This window comes from Pavona decussata, unplaced genomic scaffold (assembly GCF_977016875.1).
Source record: "Pavona decussata unplaced genomic scaffold, jaPavDecu1.1 SCAFFOLD_58, whole genome shotgun sequence".
Taxonomy (NCBI): domain Eukaryota; kingdom Metazoa; phylum Cnidaria; class Anthozoa; order Scleractinia; family Agariciidae; genus Pavona; species Pavona decussata.
Window position 1 is genome coordinate 6,265,001 of NW_028145480.1, and position 19,213 is coordinate 6,284,213.

At 38.6% G+C, this 19,213-nt stretch overlaps 1 protein-coding gene and 2 pseudogenes across 2 annotated transcripts; 2 read left to right on the plus strand and 1 right to left on the minus strand.

Annotated features, from left to right (window-relative positions):
• LOC146479924 (uncharacterized) overlaps window positions 1–1,506 on the plus strand; it is a 3,221-nt pseudogene extending 1,715 nt beyond the window's left edge.
• Window positions 1,507–2,604: 1,098 nt separating this feature from the next.
• Window positions 2,605–19,213, minus strand: LOC146479925 (uncharacterized; annotated as a pseudogene). The gene is made up of 4 exons (XR_014864921.1): window positions 18,948–19,213; window positions 7,601–7,755; window positions 3,139–3,207; window positions 2,605–2,978 (listed from the first exon to the last, which is right to left on the minus strand). The product of XR_014864921.1 is annotated as an uncharacterized LOC146479925 (transcript).
• LOC146479926 (uncharacterized) lies at window positions 11,630–15,773 on the plus strand. Its single transcript, XM_085110276.1, has 2 exons — window positions 11,630–11,694; window positions 12,758–15,773. The coding sequence occupies exons 1-2, from the start codon at window positions 11,630–11,632 to the stop codon at window positions 15,771–15,773; spliced, it is 3,081 nt and encodes a 1,026-aa protein (XP_084966402.1).

A 19,213-nucleotide genomic window follows, 5' to 3' on the forward strand; every position in this document is an offset into this window, starting at 1 on the left:
CTTAAAGACACGACTTTTAACGGGGAAAATCAAGAGGAGCATTCCTATGAAAACAGTTAATTCCTCCAAAATAACAAAGATAATTAAGTGTTTAAGTAAATGAAATTAGAAATCTATTCTTAACCTTAAAATACAGATAATTTATAAAAATATTCAGGCAATTAATAATCTACCGGGGTGAAGAAAACATACAAAGAAAGATAGGTTTTGAAAAAAATAAAATTAATATTTTTTAAAAACATTTTACAAAAGGCCAACAAGATCAAAAGCTAGACAACATTCAATGTTTCCATAACATCAAAATTACCCAGTTAAAAATTAAAAATTAACTGAAGTAAATAAAAATTAACTGCTACATCTAATTTATTTTTTTCCTTAAGAGACCAATTCCATACTAATTTTGCCATTCAATAAATTTTAGATTCTTACAGACATCTATGAGAGGTTTGCTAATCTGCTGCATGATTTGCATCTTGTGTGGCTTAATCCACAAGCTTTTGCTGACACCATTTTTGCGAAAGGATCTCCTCTTAGAGATTGCTGGGGATTTGTGGATGGAACTGCAAGACCAATCTGAGACCAATTAGGAACCAACGCATAATGTTCTCAGGCCATAAGAGAACTCACTGTCTAAAATTTCAGGTATGTCAGAATTAAGGGTGGACATCAATGTGTTTGATAGTCATTCACTATTTATTTAGGTTGACCTGAAGACACTGACGTAAATAATTGAATTTATTCAATCAGATTTATTCAAGCAGGTACAAGCTCTTGTGAGGTTGTTATTGTAGACAATTACTTAGAAACAATCCTCAAGACATGCTTTAATGTGTTTTCCATCAACTTTAAATTAACAGGGCTTTCAAAAAAATCATGAAATCCAGGCAGTAGGAACGGATTAGAACTAGTAAAGTAGACAAAGTGACATATGTTTTCTGCTTATTAATTCTTCAGTCTGTGGTGGCGCCAAATGGAATCATTTGTCACTTGTTTGGGTCATTAGAGGGACGTCGCCATGATGCATTCATGTTGCGGGGAAGTGGCCTTCTTGACAGACTGGATCAAAAGATGGTTAAGGCAAATGGAGAACCTTATGTGATATACGGGGATCCTGCTTACCCTGTAAGGAGGCATATTATTGTTCCATTTAGGGGAGCACGGCTAACACCTGATGAGCAACTGGTTTCAATGAAGCCATGAGTGCTGTGCGAACTAGTGTAGAATGGAGTTATCAGAAGATTGTGAAATATTTTGCATTTTTGGACTTTTCAAAAAATCTGAAAGTTCTTTTGCAGCCAGTTGGTAAGCTTTACATTGTAGCTGCTTTGTTAGCTAATTGCAACACTTGCCTATATGGCTCACAGACAGGCCAATTTTTTGATCTGGATCCTCCAGAACTTGAAACAGATTTAAACAACAGCTAGTTTGGTTAATAATCGAACAATGTCGATATAAGTTAACATCACTGTCAGTCTTATACAGAAAACACCCCCATATAAGAACACATGGCCCAATTTTAAGTTAATTTCAGGCTGATGTTCTTATTTACCAGGTGTTTAGTTAGAAATCAGCCTGAAAGTGATCTTAAAATTTGTTTCAGAAATACTTAACATTGTACATCACTTGACATACATGTACAGTGCACTTTCTGTCAGGTACTGTATGGCTCTTAGAGTTTGTATAAGACCAACACACCAAAATATTTTAATATAAGTTATTGCTTTCTTATTTTGGCATCATCTCTCTTTTTACATAAGAACATGTTTTATTTGTCAGGCTGAATTTGTTCTTATATATATGGTGCATAATTGGCCAATTTTCAGCCTGATGGGTTAAATCCATGTGTTCTTATTTGCCGGTTTTTACTGTATATGTCACCGTAGATTGTACAGAGTCTGATCATAGAGAGCTGTCCTTGATAACTGGTTGAATTGTTAATACCAGCAAGTCAAATTTAATGTGTTTCATATTACTCAAAATTGGTAGCCCTCTTTAACCTAAATTGTCACTGTAAGAAACTTTGCCTTGCTGTTATTGTTTGTTGTGGTGCATTGTGGTAACAGTCCCAGGGAGGGGGTACCTGAAATTTTCGTGACGGGGGGTCAGACGGAGCCTCAAATTGCAACCCCAAAAAATACCTACTATCGGAATTTATACCCAAAAAATACCATGCAATAACCCTGGCACTCGTACTAATTGCAACAAAAATGCCACTCTGAGATTTAAAACCCCCCAAAATACGCTTATTTTTTTAACCCCCCCCCCCCCCAATAAAAATACTGGGAGTCACAATCTTTGGACCCAAACCCCCCCTCTCCCTGTCATGAAAATTTTGAGTACCCCTTCCCCCTGGAGTAACAGTTTGAGCCTAAAATGAACCTAATCGACTGGAAAAAGACTACTGTTGACTGTTGTATACAATAATTAAGTGTACAACCCTGTACATGACAACTGATTCTATTTTGTTGAAAAATAAGTGTCCTCTGAACTGATAAAGGCTTCCAGAGGTTAAACACAATATTTTCTTTTCATTTTATTCAGACCTTCACCAATGTTTTTAACAACCACCTAAATGTTTTGGCAATGAATAATCTGCAGAGGCCCTCATGTACATTGAAGAAAATTAAAAATAACCTTACATTAGATATTAATTCATTTAAAATGGAACATGCTCTCGTGAAGAAAAATTCATGACAATGTACGTCCCAAAATGCATTGTAAATAAATTGTAAGGTACTTGGCTCATATCATTATCAACAACCGGCCTTAATCAAATAAATTATCTTTTGCTTGTTGAGACATCAACAACTGCCACTTCGTTTCTTCCATCCTCATCTTTCTTTCTTCTAATTGAAGTTTTCTTTCTTCCATGGTCATCTTTTCTTTCTTTCATTTTCATGTTGTTTTCATGTTTCATAGTCAGGTGATTGAGCATCTGAGATGCACAGTGCGACCTTTCTTCGTTTTCTTTGAGCACCCTGAAATTATTTAATGGTAAAAAACATAATTATTAATAATATAATTATTTTGTTAATAATATTTATGTCATATTGTGCAGTCAAGTAAGTTTAAAGATAAATTCAAAATAAATATTTCATGTGTTACAAACAATTCATTGTAATATTTGTTAACTAATACCTGGAGAAAACAGTTCGTCATCTTCTTCCACTTCATCTGGGTGACTGCCAGCATTTGTCTTCAAATTTTCTGCAACCACAGTAATGGGTCAACAAAAGGATGATACCGCAAACCAGTAATAATAATAAGCAACTTTTTCATGAGGTTAATACTTGAAAGTAAGCCTTGATAAATGTGTGACCCTCTAACCATACACAAATATCATTTGCATGATGTTTATGTATGATCACGTATAGCAGAATCATTTTTTTTAATTGTCATTGGAAAGCATGTTGTGTGTCCACAATTAGTCCGGCAGCAAATGTCATGAAATAAAGTCCCGTGGGAATTTCGTGAAGAAAGCGAGCCACTATTCCGAATGTGTTAAGGGGACCCTAAATTGCATGAAAAATTTTGGTGGCAACTTTGGAACTTGCTCAGACGGGTTTTATGGGGGGTCAAAAATGTGACATGTATATCCCAACATGGAAACGAGGCTCAAACATAAAATTTTCTATAGCTATCCATTATTTGCGTAAAATTGAACCAAAATCACCACAATTATGCAAATCAATGTTCCAAACATTAAAACGCGATTTTGAGAGATTATTAGGGTCACGTGACAAAGCTGGCACGAAAACGAGGCTCACGCAAAAGCTGTACTGGCAAGCCCTTTAACGTCTCCTGACAAAGACAGAGATTGAAGAAAGTATGGCAGATGGATGTCATCCGTGTAACCAAACATGTTTATATGGTAAGGGTTATAACGTGACCATGCTTGCATGAAAACGAGGCTGGCACAAAAGCTGCACTGAAGAGCATGGAACATTGCAAAAGGATGAGGTATGAAGTATTGTTGCTTGATAACACCCATGCATTCAAATGTGTTTATAAGGGTAATGCCTTAAGATGAATGGGCTATCATGAAAATGAAGGAAAGGTGATATAATAATTATAATAATAATAATAATAATAATAATAATAATAATAATAATAATAATAAAAATAATCATAATATTAATAATAATAATCAATTTTTGCACCCTATTGATATCGTGAAATGGATAACAGCTCAAGACATTCTCGGTTAACATTGCATTATCCAGCCTAAAAATACAAAGCTTATAAAAATACAACGCGATATTCTTCTTCTCTCCTCTTCTACTCTATCTCCTACTTCATTTCTCACTTTCAATAGTTTAAAAAGCGTCAAAAAGTTAATAAAAAATAAATAAGGACTATCTAAATAATAATAATAATAATAATAATAATAATAATAATAATAACAATAATAATAATAAGATTAACTGTTTGAATGTAATGAAAATGATTGAGTGTAACATAACTAGCCCAGACCCGTGTCCACAAGTTATGTAAATAATTCATGAAAACAAAAATGAAATCTTCTATAATAATGTCTTCTATAATTATGTTCCAAAATAATGTTTTCATTTATTTGATAACATACACATCAAAAGTGACAAACTTAAAATTAATTAGAATATTTGAAAAGCGCTTACATTAAAAAAATTGCCCTCTCTCCCCCTCCAAAAAAAATACATTAGATGCTCTTAAAATCACACAAACATGAAAAATAAGTAAAACGTTTGCAAGCCTAGCTGAACAAGCCAAGAACATGACAGGGGTGTCTTCCAAACTTAAAGGTCGTCATCATGACCTCGCTACAGCTCTCTTAGCACGTGAAGAGAAAGGTTTAGCACAGTTAACAACCACCATTGAAAGGTTCATGAATTCATTCCCTGATGCACATACCGACCTGTTCAACCTAGTGACCAAGGTGGTTATTCCAGAAACGGAAAAGAAAGATTTTTGTGAACAAAGTGAGATCGGCAGGAGACTGTTTGACTGTTTTGTAAAAGAACGAGTCCAGTGCGGTGAAGTTAACCTTAAATAAGAGAAAACTCCTAACATGGAAGACCAGTGCATTAAGATGGTAAAGGTGACTGCAGCAGACAGGATTGTGGAGTTTCAAGAGGATAGGTCTCTTTTCGCCTGTATTATTATGGTGTGCAAGACCAGGCCAGAAATTGAGATAAAGGAGACTGTAGGCCAATACGAATTTTCGATAGTCCCGCGATCATTGTTTGCTGTTCTTGGTACGATGCTTCACTGTTCATCCAAGAGTAATCTAATGAACATTCTACAGAAGCTGAACGACAACAGGAGAGTAGCTAGTCCAAATGAAGATCAAGCTAGTGCAAGTCGCTATTGTAGATGGGATATGGCAGAATTTCAGTCACTTGACAAGCCAGAGTGGATCAAAAATTGCGCACAACTGGCTGAACAATTCAGCAACCGTGTTTTGCAGACATACACTGGAAGAAATGAAGTGCGTTTAATTGTTGACAGATATGATTTACCCTTTTTGACTCAAAGCGGCCACCAGGGTTAGACGACAGGCCCCACCGAGGCCAATTAAGCTCCAGTCTATTACCACATCACCGACACAACGCACATTGCCAAAGTTCCAAAGAAACGACTCCTGTCACACAGGAAGGCCAAGATGGACCTCACCATCTATTTGGGCCAAAAGTTTAAAGAGTATGCTGATCGTAGTGTAGGGCAACTGGTGGTAGCATGGGGAAGTGGACGTCAAGCCACACACAAGGACAAGGGACATTTAAGGAGCAACCAAGAGGAAGCTGACACAAAGATGATCTTGCATGCCCTCGATGCTACGGCTTATGGTGCAACCCAACTACAGATTCACTCTCCGGATACAGATGTCTTCGTCCTTGCTCTTACGCGTTATCCGAAATTGTGCAAGAACACGCTGTTTGTCACGGGAAGAGGGCAACACCATCGGATTATTGAGCTAAAACCGATTGTTCAAACTCTTTGGCCAGAGAAGATAGCAGCACTGCCAGCATTCCATGCCCTAAATGGGGCCAACAACACAGGGAGTTTTTTCTGGAAAGGGAAAGCTTCTCTGCAGGAAGGTATTCGCAGAGGCGGATCTATCCATCATCACTGCCCTTGCAGAACTTGGGCAAGCTGCTCATCCAAATGAAGAAATTTGAAGTTTGTCTGTCTTCTATATCAACCGGTAACAATAATAACGACTGTTAAAGAGCTAGGATAATTCGTTTTCAAGAAGAAACGAGCACAATCAGACAGGCATCCACGACCACAGGCCGTATTGCACCAGACAATCCTGAGAGCACATTACCAGTTGATGATCTGGAACAGCGACAGAATAACAAACCCAGCGCTACCATCACCGAAGCAGTATGGATGGTAAATGGACCAAGATGACTGGATACCCATCATGACAAACCTGCCATCAGCCCCTGAAGCGATACTTCAACTTGTAAAGAATGGATGCTCTAAAGAAAGGTGTTCCACTAACCGCTGTCAGTGCCACAAGGCTGGTTTAAAGTGCACAGACCTCTGCACCTGCTCGGACAATGGGAAGACCTGTGATAACGATGTTTAGGAGGAAGATCTCCTCTGTTTAGATGAAGAGGACATTTCAGATGATGTCGACTAGTTTATAGTCCAAATGAACATTGTAAATCATTGTATACACACGAGTGAACCACACGGACAACCAGTAACAGTTACTGATAACCATGCTAAGATATTTTGCTAGGAAGGCTATGGTAAATTTCGACAAACCAGTAAACTCCTGTGGAAAGTGATTCTAATATGGGAAAGAAAGTTTATCTGATCCACTGTAATGTTTTGGCTACATTGTATCACTGCTATGAAGAGTGACAAGATATCAGACTATTAATATTTTTGATTAAACTGGTTGCCTGGCCAATGTTTGTCATATTTCTATCTTTAAACAATTCATAAAATATTTTCGTTTAAACATTGTCATTTTGGTAAAATTACTAAGGTTTCATTTATAACAATGTGATTTTTGTGTCAGCCTCGTTTTCATGCAAGCATGGTCACGTGATAACCCTTACCATATAAACATGTTTGGTTACACAGATGACATCCATCTGCCATACTTTCTTCAATCTCTGTCTTTGTCAGGAGACGTAAAAGGGCTTTCCAGTGCAGCTTTTGCGTGAACCTCGTTTTCGTGCTAACTTGGTCACGTGACCCTAATAACCTCTTAAAAGCGCGTTTTAGTATTTGAAACATTAATTTGCACAATTGTGGTGATTTTGGTTCAATTTTATGCAAATAATGGATACCTATAGATAATTTTATGTTTGAGCCTCGTTTCCATGTTGGGAAATACATGTCACATTTTCGACCGCCCATAAAACCCGTCTGAGCAAGTTCCAAAGTTGCCACCAAAACTTTTCATGTAATTTAGGGTCCCCTTAACACATTCAGAATAGTGGCTTGCTTTCTTCACGAAATTCCCATGGCATCACACATGCTCCTGGACTAAATGCTGAAATTTACTTTATTCAAGAAAATTATCTTCAAACCAGCTAATTGAAATCAAAATGCATCAGCACTGATTTACACAGCAATATAAATTATCGAGTCCACTTACTGGCGTATGTTTCCATTGCAGCTTCCCCTCATTGCCAAGCCTTTAGACTTGTCCATTTCTTCCTTTTTTTCTGTTTTTCAGGCATGTCCTGGACGCAACTGGTTATGTCCTCCAATAATGATTTGAGTTGATCATCTTCTTCCTCAGTTCCAGATCTAGAATACACAAATACCAAAAGTAAATAAACTTGAGTTTACATTTATATAGTTAAGATTTACCAAGCTTTTTTTATGGTTTTACAGGGTATGGTTTTGAGAGATTTCTGTCTTAGACAGGGAATCAATTTCATCACATTGTCTAAAACAGGGTATCTTTTCTTGTCATAAACAGGGTCAGGATCCCCCCTCCAATACATGTAACCTTCCTGCCATTCACTAATCCAATGATGATGATGATAATAATAATAATAATAATAATAATTTTTTTTTTTTTAAATTTAATAATGAGAACTCTTTATTGACATATTTCAAGCAAATTGCTATTCACAAGTTAGAAGTAGAAAAAAGAACTATTAAGTGGCACTTTCTGTAAGAACGGTCCACTGCGTTTCGGGTCAGAAAAAAGTTTGCCCTCAAACTTTGCCCAGTAAATCATCTTGGGTCGTACGCAAATGAAATGACTTTATTTTTTGGAAATACGTTAAAATAGATTTTTTACAGGTCTCAACAGTCAGAGCGGTCGAGGACCTAAATTTTGGGCGTGGCGAAAATAGAAAATTGCATAAAATTGATGAGCTCACTGCTCGAAAACCAGGAAACGCCACAAAAATTCATTGTAATTCCTAAGTAAAGTGGTCCTTCAAAGGTATGAAATGCATATTTATTTGGATTTGTTTTAATTTTTAAAGTCACAAAAATTAATATTAGTAACCCTCATTAAAACGCTTTCTGAAAACCGGTGAAAGTACCCTGTCTTTGCCGGCATTTATTTCACAAGTCCAGACCGAACCATTCTAAATTCCAACTGAACTTTGCTAAACAGATGTTAGAAAGTACAGAAATGTAAAAATACCTTGCACTTTTTATCTTCCTTGATCACAGCGACTTCGCACTTTTGGCGCTTTTGCGAATATGAAATCCGCATTATGCAAATGAGGTTGTTGATCAAATTCAGATTGTTATAAATTAAAACATTCTTAATCGTTAACTTTCACCATTCTAAATTAACCACACCAAAAAACACACAAAATAAAACGCATAAACGGTTTCAACCGTTTACAAATGCCTAAAATTGGTGAATAATTCTGTCCCGATTTTTGGATACTGTGTGGGGAATATTTATGCAAATTAGTCTGTCTGCTAAACAGTATTTAGGTAAGAAACTTATTTTCATTATTATTATTATTATCATTATTTTTATTATTATTATCATTATTATTTATTTTTTCATTTTTGCATGTCGCTGCTTTGTTGACGCCATTCAATTGGTATTCATTGCTTGAAGGTCCTTTAGGAAGTAAAATATTTCGCTGAGTTTGGCCTACTGCCATCTAAATTAATCACAAATCACTGAAATTGACAAGCAGACTAGAAGGAGGATGCTGGCCTGTACATCCCTCCTCGTTAAGTGCCTTTCTCAATATATATAGGTAATATAAACTTCTGCACCACACCACGAAAAAAATCTCGATAGACTAGAAGTTGTTTGAGCCATTTGTCTTTTGAAGTGCAAGTTGTCATTTTATTACAGTTTGCAAAAAACATTTCTTTAGTAAAACGTGATTTATTAATTTTCAAAAGCTGGGCATTATTAATATGTTGCTTAAAATGAATTGATAAGAACTTGTACATGAAAGCCGGAAAGAAAAACAAACTGCACAGAAAAAGAAAGATTTCATAGGAAGCAAGGGAAGGATAATCCGTCTATCCGTTCATCGCGATGTGTTCCGGTTGCAATCCCGGCGGACTGGTGTCTCGCTCTGAGAGTTTCACTCCAGGCCCTCCGCCGTAAATGCCAAAGCTTCTAACCTGTACTTCTTGGTGTAGTTAATATTTTTAATGTAATGTCTCATTGTTTCAGTGTAATTATTTTAAAGTCATTATTAACACGAGCTCTCCTCCTAGCAAAGATAATCAAATCCCACATTAAGGGACACCAGTAAAGTATATTGTTGCTGTGTTCTTTATGGTGTAAGTGTAATTTTAAAACTACTCCAAGCTAGTTGACAGGCAGTCCACTAAAATACCATAAATCCTCGAAAAAGTGCTACCTCTCGAATACGCGCCCCCAATGTGTCCTGGAAATGTTCGCTGTAATTCCATTCCATAACATTATATTTAGAGCACCCTCGGGATTCTGAAGGTGTCAGTTACCAGCTCAAAAACTACCACAGGGAAAATCTGAAATTTGAAATAAGTGCCGTGGACCCTCAACTGGCATGAGGTTAGAAGCCGTGGCTTAGAATTTGAACTTGACACTTATGAGAATCAATTACAGGTACTTTATTGCACATGTATTTCATTGAACATAAACAGCTCGTTTACGACTTACCCTCAAATTTGAATCCGCATTAAAGAGTTTTGTGGCCCAATCCACGTCCCGTATTCCTTATTCCCTTTATACAAATTCCTCGATCCTTGACGTCAAGACTTGGGTAATAAGGGAAATTGTGCATTCCGAAACAAGATGTCGTGCTTTCTGTCACGTTCAGGGATTTGTAGTGATTCAAGAGGCATTTCAGGTTTCTTTAATTTGCTCCATTGCACTGAATCAATAGAAAGCCACCTTGCGTCTGTCCATTTATCGCGAGAAACTATAACGGAGGGAGAGCTAATCCTGGCCAGGGCCGGCCTTTTTGATTTGGAACAGACCGTCGTGGAACAAATGTCGGTATGCGCCAAACATAGACACACCTTGGGGAAGTTCTGGCGCCCGAGAACAGCATGCCAGTATCCCGCTCATCAGGGACGTCCTGGTAGGAGCCAGAAGGGGACAAAGAGCCGGTATTCTGTTAATCTTGAAACGTCTAAGGCTATTTATCAAATGTATGGTGTCCTTGTCCAAATCGGTTCAGGTGCGTACATAAGTTACTTCCTTGTGACCGTTCTCTTACATAAAATCAGTTATAGCAAACTGACTTTTATTTATGATGAAGAACTTCAAGTTGGTATTGAATTTTTCTAGGATAAAATTTTGCAACAAGTTTAGAGTGAAAATGTGGCGGGGAAGTGTGCCTAATTCGAGCTCCCTGTCTGAGATTTTTTCTCACGGCATTTGCGGGTGTTTTCGTTCAGTTTGTTGGCTTTTACAATTAGCGTCTAATTGAATTATCTACCTGTGTTGATAATTGAATGATCTTCGCTTTTCTCCCTGTCTTTATTTTTTTCTTTCGCACATGCGGTAAAGTTCCCAAAACAACGACCCTCGTTTAATACGTTTGGATGTAGCAGCCTTTCCTTTTTGCTCTTGCGGGTTGCACACTAATATTGCGACATAATTGGAAATGTAGAGGCATTCTTGACATCTCATTATGTATGAAATACCGGGTTCTTTGGTACACGGTACGTGATATGTTATTGGCCATCTCTTTTCTTTGCATATAATATTCTCCAAAAATGGGCCTAAAAAATCAGGGGGAAAGGAGTAAAGGAAGAGCAAAGACAAAAACAAGGCGCGCTCGAGTTTATCCCCTTCCCCAGTCCCTCCTCGGTTTATTAACCTAAAGTAGCCCTTGCGGAGCAGAAAGATGCCGGTCGTGTTTTAGATAGTTCTTTACTTTAGGTCTCTGTGAATATAATGAAAATTGTCCAATTTTATCGCCTTCAGGGGGTTAAGGGCACCCTCACTCTCCCCCCCCCCCCCCCCCCCACATTGCGTATCAAAACGAAATTGTACTGAAACATCCCCCGATAAAAAATGTTCGTGTGGTATTTTCACATGCTTCTTAGACTGCGTAGCGCAGTAGCCCGAGCATGAGAAATAAGTCCGAAGTCAGTTGTAGAACCTTCCTTGAGTAATTTGACTTTCTTTTTGATCAAATAAGTTATTTGCATCAACTGCCGCAGCCAACACAATGCCTCTGTGAAAGAAATGCCTTGGATCTTCCGTGCAACTTCGGAAAAGGAATCTGTACAAATGTCCAATCCAGGCGCGAGGTGAGTTATTTTGTAAAATATCTGCCAACAAATGTAGGTATATAGAGAAAAATCAGACTATAACATCGTTTCTAACCTTTCGTAGAGAAAAAAACTCAGCGCGCGCACCTATTAAAATCTCGATATTTATTAATGTAGCCTGGCTTATAATGAGTTTAATCTTATTTGATTAGTTTGAATCAATTTGTTACAGGAAGGCAATCTCCGCAATAAGATGAACATTGCCATATTTGGTGATATTCGTTATAAGATAAAGCACAATAACAACATGAGGGACGGCCCCGCCATTGTGTCAAGAATCTTTTACTCCATAGTGAAGCCCCATTAACGCCGGTCTCTGTACAAATGGCTGTCGCGTTAAGAAAATGGCTATTGCATTAAATTGAGGGGCATTTTCAGTATCTGCTTTGGCGGGCGGGGGGAGTGGGGGGGGGGGGGGGTTGTTGCGCACGCGTTGGGAGCCTCAACAGACATATTAATAGCTACAATCTTGGACAATTGAAATAAAAAATTAAGACCAGCCCCCCTTTTTTTCAGTGATTGAAACATGGCGCGTTTTGCTTTACACGCAAATTCATACTGATTGATTTAGAATTTTTTTTCTTTTATTCTGTCCAAGATTGTAGGTCCTTGCATTTGCCAGGCCAAATATCAATTGGCTATCAATGCAACTGTGCATAGTAAAGCTTCCAAAGTGAAAGAGAACAACTTCTTCATTAAAGAGGTTATTTGAGCCCGTAAATACTGGAAAAGCGATCTTCATAGGATGTCCATATCTCTTATTAAAGGGGGGAAGACATAACGTAAAATAAAGCACACAAAGAAGGTCGACCCCCTCCAAATTACACATTTTAAAGCGATTGAGTTTCGAGTTGGAGATGGCCAAGGTAGTAAAGTCCACATTTAAACTAATTCACTCCCTTTTGATGCACTAATGTTTTTTACAGCAAGCACATGCAACCGAAAAGGGACACGACCCGTCTATTTTTTGGACATAAGTACACTAAAAATGCCGTTGCTTGAACTTTGCTGGCTCTCAATTAAAATTAATTTTCATTTTAAGGCCTTGCAAAGAAGCAGCATCAGCTCAACTCCAGTCTTCAATGTACTCAACCATAACACCCTGTGTTTTGAGGCGGGGATGCAACCCTGATGAAACTTGGACGCCTTCAGCCTTGCTTGCATTTGACGACAGCATGGAAATGGAAGAATTTGGATTAACTGAAGAAAATACTGGAGGGCCAGTGCAAGTTTTCAATTCCTGCATTGACAGCCTTGCTGATGCTGCAAGAAAGCCTAAAATCGATCCCCTGGAGTCACAAGTAGCTTGCTGGGAAAGTTGCCCCAAGGCTGAAAGATCAGCAGTTGTCCAGAAAACAGAGCAGGTGTGTCAGTTGTTGTGTGATGTAATAGCGCCCAACGATGGAGAGCAATTGTTCCAGGCAGTAATAGATCAACACAACAATAAGACTGAAATTGGTGGTGTCGGCCTGAAAGCCCTCGTTGTTGCATATCAAAATGCCCCGTCCAGGTCTGTAAAAACACAAATACTGAGTATCTACGCCGATCGATTCACAAAAAAAGAGCTTAAAGAAATCCACAAGCCATTTGAAGATCTCTCTGAAAGGCAAATAAAGAAGGCAAGAGCTCAAGCGAAGATTGAAGGACCCGGAATACCTGTTGAAAGATTACCGCGACACAGAATCCGTGTGGATCAGCGCCAACTAGACCATTTCTTGGAGTTTACCATGCGGCCATATTACTACCAAGATGTAGCTTACGGTACTCGCACCCTTAAACTTGAGAGTGGGGAAGAACTTGTTATGCCTAATGTCGTCCGCACAGTGGCCAGGTGCACCATCATTAACCAATACCTTGAACATTGCAAGGAAACTGGATTTCACCCGATCAGTAACTCCACCATGTGGAGAGTACTTGACGTCCAAGAAGCTTCACAGAGGAAATCATTGCGAGGTCTTGATAATACAGCAGCTGACGGTGCTGATGGTTTTAAGGATTTGCTAACAATCGTAGACGAGCTAGAGCACGTTGGGGCAGCAAAGGACTGGTGTGAACAAGCAAGAAAGAAGCTTCGGGAAGGCAAGTTATATCTCAAGACTAAATACTGTGACCATTGCAGGGAGGATGGCAGCTCCTGCCCTGATCATTGTAGAGTCTTTGCTTTGAGCGATGCCAGTGACACTGACTACCAGGACGCATGCAGCCACACCCATGACATGGCGTGCGCAGACTGCGAGAGCCTAAAAAGTGTCGTGGAAGAAGTAGAAGGTGCCATTCCTAAGTACGAGGCACAGCTCGGAAAAGATCAAACAGACGACCTTCAGCATGATGCGAAGGGTGCCGCCTTTAAAATCTTCCAATGGAAAGCCCATATTTTACGAGCTCAGAATCAGGATCAAGCAAAGCAGCAAATTTTAAACTCCATACAAGAAGATGAAGTGGTCATAGTAGTTGATTGGGCTATGAAGTTTACAGTCATGAAGTTTCGAGAGAAGCAGGCAGAGTGGTTTGCCAAGAGGGGAATCAATTGGCATGTGAGTAGCGTCATAACGAGACGAGAGGAAAACCTTGAAGTAACCTGCTACGTTCACCTTCTTGACAGTTGTCGACAGGACTGGTTTGCAGTGCTATCAATCCTGGAGAACCTTCTTTTTACCATTAAGCTGCGACACCCAGGAATAATTAAGGCCTACTTGAGATCAGATGAAGCAGGGTGTTACCACAATAGCAAGCTGGTTTCATCCTTCCGAGAGCTCGGACATCGCCAGGGGATTGAGATCGTCAGATACGACCACTCCGAACCTCAATCGGGAAAGGACATGTGCGATAGAATCTTGTGTCCGATTAAGGCAGCTATTAGAAGGTACTGTAACGAAGGTCATGATGTCGTATCTGCACAAGATATGCATACCGCTTTGAAAGAGAGGCCAGTTAAGGGGACGACAGCGACGGTCTGCACTGTCCAAGAGCAGTACACAACGCTAGAGATAAGGAAGATTCCGAACTACAGCAATCTACACAATTTCGAGTTTACTAAAGAAGGCCTACGTGTCTGGAGAGCGTTCAATGTCGGTCCTGGGAAGTTTATTCCATGGAATGACATTGTAATTTGTCCACAGAGAAAATCAGATCTCATGGAGAAGATCCCATTCTTCCTTACTACTGCTCGCCAGTTCACGTCAAAAGAGCAAAGCAGAGCCGATCTCAGTGAGAACAAGCTATATGAATGTCCCGAGCCAAGCTGCAATGAAGAGTTTCAAAGTCGGTCGGACCTAGACCTCCATATGAATATGTTTGGTCATAATGCAATCCTGCGACAGCCTGGGAAGGAGTGTCTGTATGATAAGCTAAGAAGAGACTGGGTCAGCCACTTCCAGACGTTAACAATACAAGGGGAAGGATTGACGGGAGCATCAGCAGCGGTGACAGAATCCCTTTCAAGTACCCCACAATTACAGAAGGGCTGGGCACTTCACAAAAAGTGCGGAGGGGCGAGGTTTCCTGAAAAGGTTCGGCGGTATCTGACGCATAAGTTTAATATTGGGCAAGGCACTGGCAGGAAAGAAGATCCAGCACAGGTTGCTAAGGATATGCGAACGGCTTCCACAATAGGCGGAGAGAGAATGTTCGATAGAACGGAGTGGCTCTCTAAGTGTCAGATTCAAGGTTTTTTCTCGAGGTTATCAGCAAGCATCAAGCAGGGGCACCAGATGGACATGGTGCTTACAGAAAGTGAAAAAGAGGATACCGACGCAGAAGAGCTGGACGATCTGGTAGAGGAGTACGCTTGCGACATAGATGAGGAACGCCTAAGAGATACAACAGAGGTAGTCCTGGGGAAAATAGGCCTGACCCACCCAATCCTGTACGATATTTATGATTTGTGCACCTTGTCAAGAGATGGGAAGCTACCAAGTTTCAAGGTTCCGATGCTTAGAGAGATGTGCAAACATTTTGATCTTTCAGTCCGATCCAAAGATACCAAGGCAGTCCTTCTTTCAAAAATGAAGGAAATGATCTCGGAGTGTAGTTGCAATGCAATGCCGAATAAGCAGTGATAGTAATAACTGTGAAAGACGGGGACGAGATTAGGAAGCAACGGTCTCTGTAAACGTTTAAATTAACTAGCGCCGTATTTCTCAAGTAAAATTATGCGTTAGATGCAATATATCAAACACGAGAAGGTGTGTTTCATCAGACATCCAAACACTGAGAAGTAGGTTGAAAAAACGAGGCACGGATGAGTTTTTTTAAACAACTTCAAATGATCAATAATTCAAGGCTAAAGTTAGCAAAATTTTATGGTAATTAGGAAATCATATCCAAACCACGGTCACACTAGTGATGTAAATGAGTTCCTATGGGAACTTTCCTTGAGGTAACGTAACATCTTTTGGTGTTTTGTGTGGGACTTTTCCGCGCGGATTGCAACAAATTCCCGCCATTTTGAAACCGGGTCGTTTCTATGAGAAAAATTGGGCGCTCCAGCGCGCGCGCAAATGGTGCGCGGTCATTTTTTTTTTCGGGTATTTGTCGGACTTCGCAGATAAAACACGTTATATGTAAAGCATATAGCAATACTATCTGTTCATATTAAAAGTTAACAGTCATTTTGAAGTAAGCTTAGAAAGATTTTAAGGAAGGATTTTGTCTTCAGTTTCATTTGTTAACCACGTTTTACAGTTTCAAAGCGCGGTGCATGCAAAGGTCATTGTTTATATAAGGAAATTGTCAATATAACTGCCCCTGAAAGAGATTCACCTTAAGACATTGATGTCAACTGAGGCCATTCCCGCTCAGATTCCAAAAGTTAGTAGTTATACGCCAGTAAGCTTTAATTGTACGGTGTTGGATATTGCTTATCACGTATGAGAATAAAGAATAATAATGTATTCAAAGCAGTGGTGAATGGAATCAATTTGGAGAAAATTAGGAACTTTATAACTGAGGAGTTTATAGGACCTTGACCTATAAACTTCTCCAGTGCAGGAGTGATGTCGTTAAAATGCCGTATCCGGCAAAAGAAAACTTTCTTCATCAAATTGTTCTGTACGTTGGTCGTAGATCGGGGAAAAATAAGATGGTCTTGTTAGCATTGTCCTTTTAGTAGTCATTTACCAAATAAAAAGGCAATCAAGTGTTGTCGATTTCAATGCATATCGCAGCATCCATTTAAAGCTGAATTGATCTTCAAGTTTTTGATACCAAAAACGTGTACAAATTTTCAATAGCACTTTTCAAAAAATAAAAATCGACAGTAGAAAACAGCGAGATGAAAGATTTGTTTACATAGGACTAAGTTTCGCAGACAGCGCATTTAGCATATTAAATGTTTACATTTTTTTACATAGCATTCAGAGGTCTGGACTGAATAATTCATCAGTTTAAAAGCATTTTTAAACGGTTAAACCCGTTTATGCGTTTTAGTTTTGTGTGCTTTTCGGTGTAGTTAATTTAGAATGGTAAACTTTAGCGATTAAGAATGTCTTGTTTTATAACAATCTGAATTTGATCAACAAGCTCATTTGCATAATGTGGGTGTCATATTCGAAAAAGCACCAAAAGTGCGAAGCCACTGTGATCAAGGAAGATAAAAAGTGCAAGGTATTTTTACATTTCTGTGCTTTCTAACATCTGTTTGGCAAAGTTCAGTTGGAATTTAGAATGGTTCGGTCTGGACTTGTGAAATAAATGCCGGCAAAGACAGGGTACTTTCACCGGTTTTCAGAAAGCGTTTTAATGAGGGTTACTAATATTAATTTTTGTGACCCTAAAAATTAAAAAAAATGAAAATGAATATGCATTTCATACCTTTGAAGGACCACTTTACTTAGGAATTATAATGAATTTTTGTGGCGTTTCCTGGTTTTCAAGCAGCGAGCTCATCAATTTTATGCAATTTTCTATTTTCGCCACACTCAAATTTAGGTCCTCGACCGCTCTGACTGTTGTGGCCTGTAAAAAATCTATTTTAACGTATTTCCAAAAACTAAATTCATTTCATTTGCATACGACCCAAGATGATTTACTGGGCAAAGTTTGACGGCAAACTTTTTTTCGACCCGAACCGCAGTGGACTGTTCTTAGAGAAAGTGCCACTTAAAAACTATTTACAATTTGAGAATGATGATTATTCTAGAAAGTGACCCAGGCATACTCGGAAAAAAGAAATCTGAGTGCTCCTATCAGGAGTCGAACCTAAGACCTTCCGATTACTAGTTCGGATGCTCTACCACTGAGCTACAGGAGACTTGTGGGAGCTAAGGCCATTAAACTAGGTTCATGGGAGGAACATCCTGCATACTGCTAGGATTTGAATGTCGAACGTGTGGTATATGAAAGAAATGTGATGGTAAATTTCCAGCCTGGTGAATGAATGAGAATGATGATTATTCTAGAAAGTGACGCAGGCATACTCGGAAAAAAGAAATCCGAGTGCTCCTATCAGGAGTAGAACCTAAGACCTTCCGATTACTAGTTCGGATGCTCTACCACTGAGATACAGGAGACTCGTGCGAGCTAAGGCCATTATTTACAATTTACAATTTATTTCGATGAAAAAAGAGACAACTTTCAAGCCGATTTATAAAGTCATAAAGTTACTATGCTATTCTTATAATAATAATAATAATAATAATAATAATAATAATAATAATAATAATTATTATTATTCTTATTCTTATTATTTATGTATTTATTGCTCATTAGATAAAAATACATTTCTAATTTTACAGGATAATGAGATAAAAATTACAGCTAAATTACAATAGAATAATATGATAAGATGTGAAAACCACTAGTAATTATATCTCTTACACAACTGTGTCATAAAAGATTGCATTAAAAAAAATATCTTTTTACACAAATGTAGAATGCCGAGAATGAAAAGCAACGAGAGTCTTCTCATATCTCGGTGTATTCAAATTTAACCAAAAGCGTAAAAACTTGAAGATAAATAGATTCTAAATAATTTGAAAATAAATAGACTAAAGTATAATTAAGCTTGTACATGAACAGGTTGAATATATACACGAAATAAAAACACGAATGATTAGACAACCCGCATTATTTCATGCCATATTGCATGCTAGAACTCAAAAGGGAGTTGTTATAATAAGATGCAGTTGGAAGAAGTTTTGCCCGGTTTTTCTGGGTTTTTGCATCAACACTCTTGGCATGGGAAACACCTACCTGCAAATTGTACGAGCAGACGTTTTTAAAACTTAGCTTACCTCTTCAAAGCCTTCCCCTCTTCTGCATCGTGTTTCTTTATAAGAAGATCCTTCCGTTCCCGACATCCTCTTCCTTTCAGCTTTCCTCTTCCTTCCATTAAGCTACGGAAGCTTACGTTGCCTAAGTTTACAGGGGATGCTACAAAATAGACAATATTTTGGGACAGCTCTTCATCCGCAATCCGCACAAGTGAGGATCTGGATGAAGCCGACAAATTTCAGTATTTGAAATCATTATTGGAGGATGCTGCAGCCAAAACCATTTC

What these genes read in the sequence shown, in the direction of transcription:
- LOC146479926 (XM_085110276.1), top strand. Translation starts at nt 11,630, where the DNA reads ATGCCTTGGATCTTCCGTGCAACTTCGGAAAAGGAATCTGTACAAATG. An exon ending in ATGTCCAATCCAGGCGCGAG is followed by an intron (nt 11,695 to 12,757) that starts GTGAGTTATTTT and finishes TTTCATTTTAAG; the next exon opens with GCCTTGCAAAGAAGCAGCAT.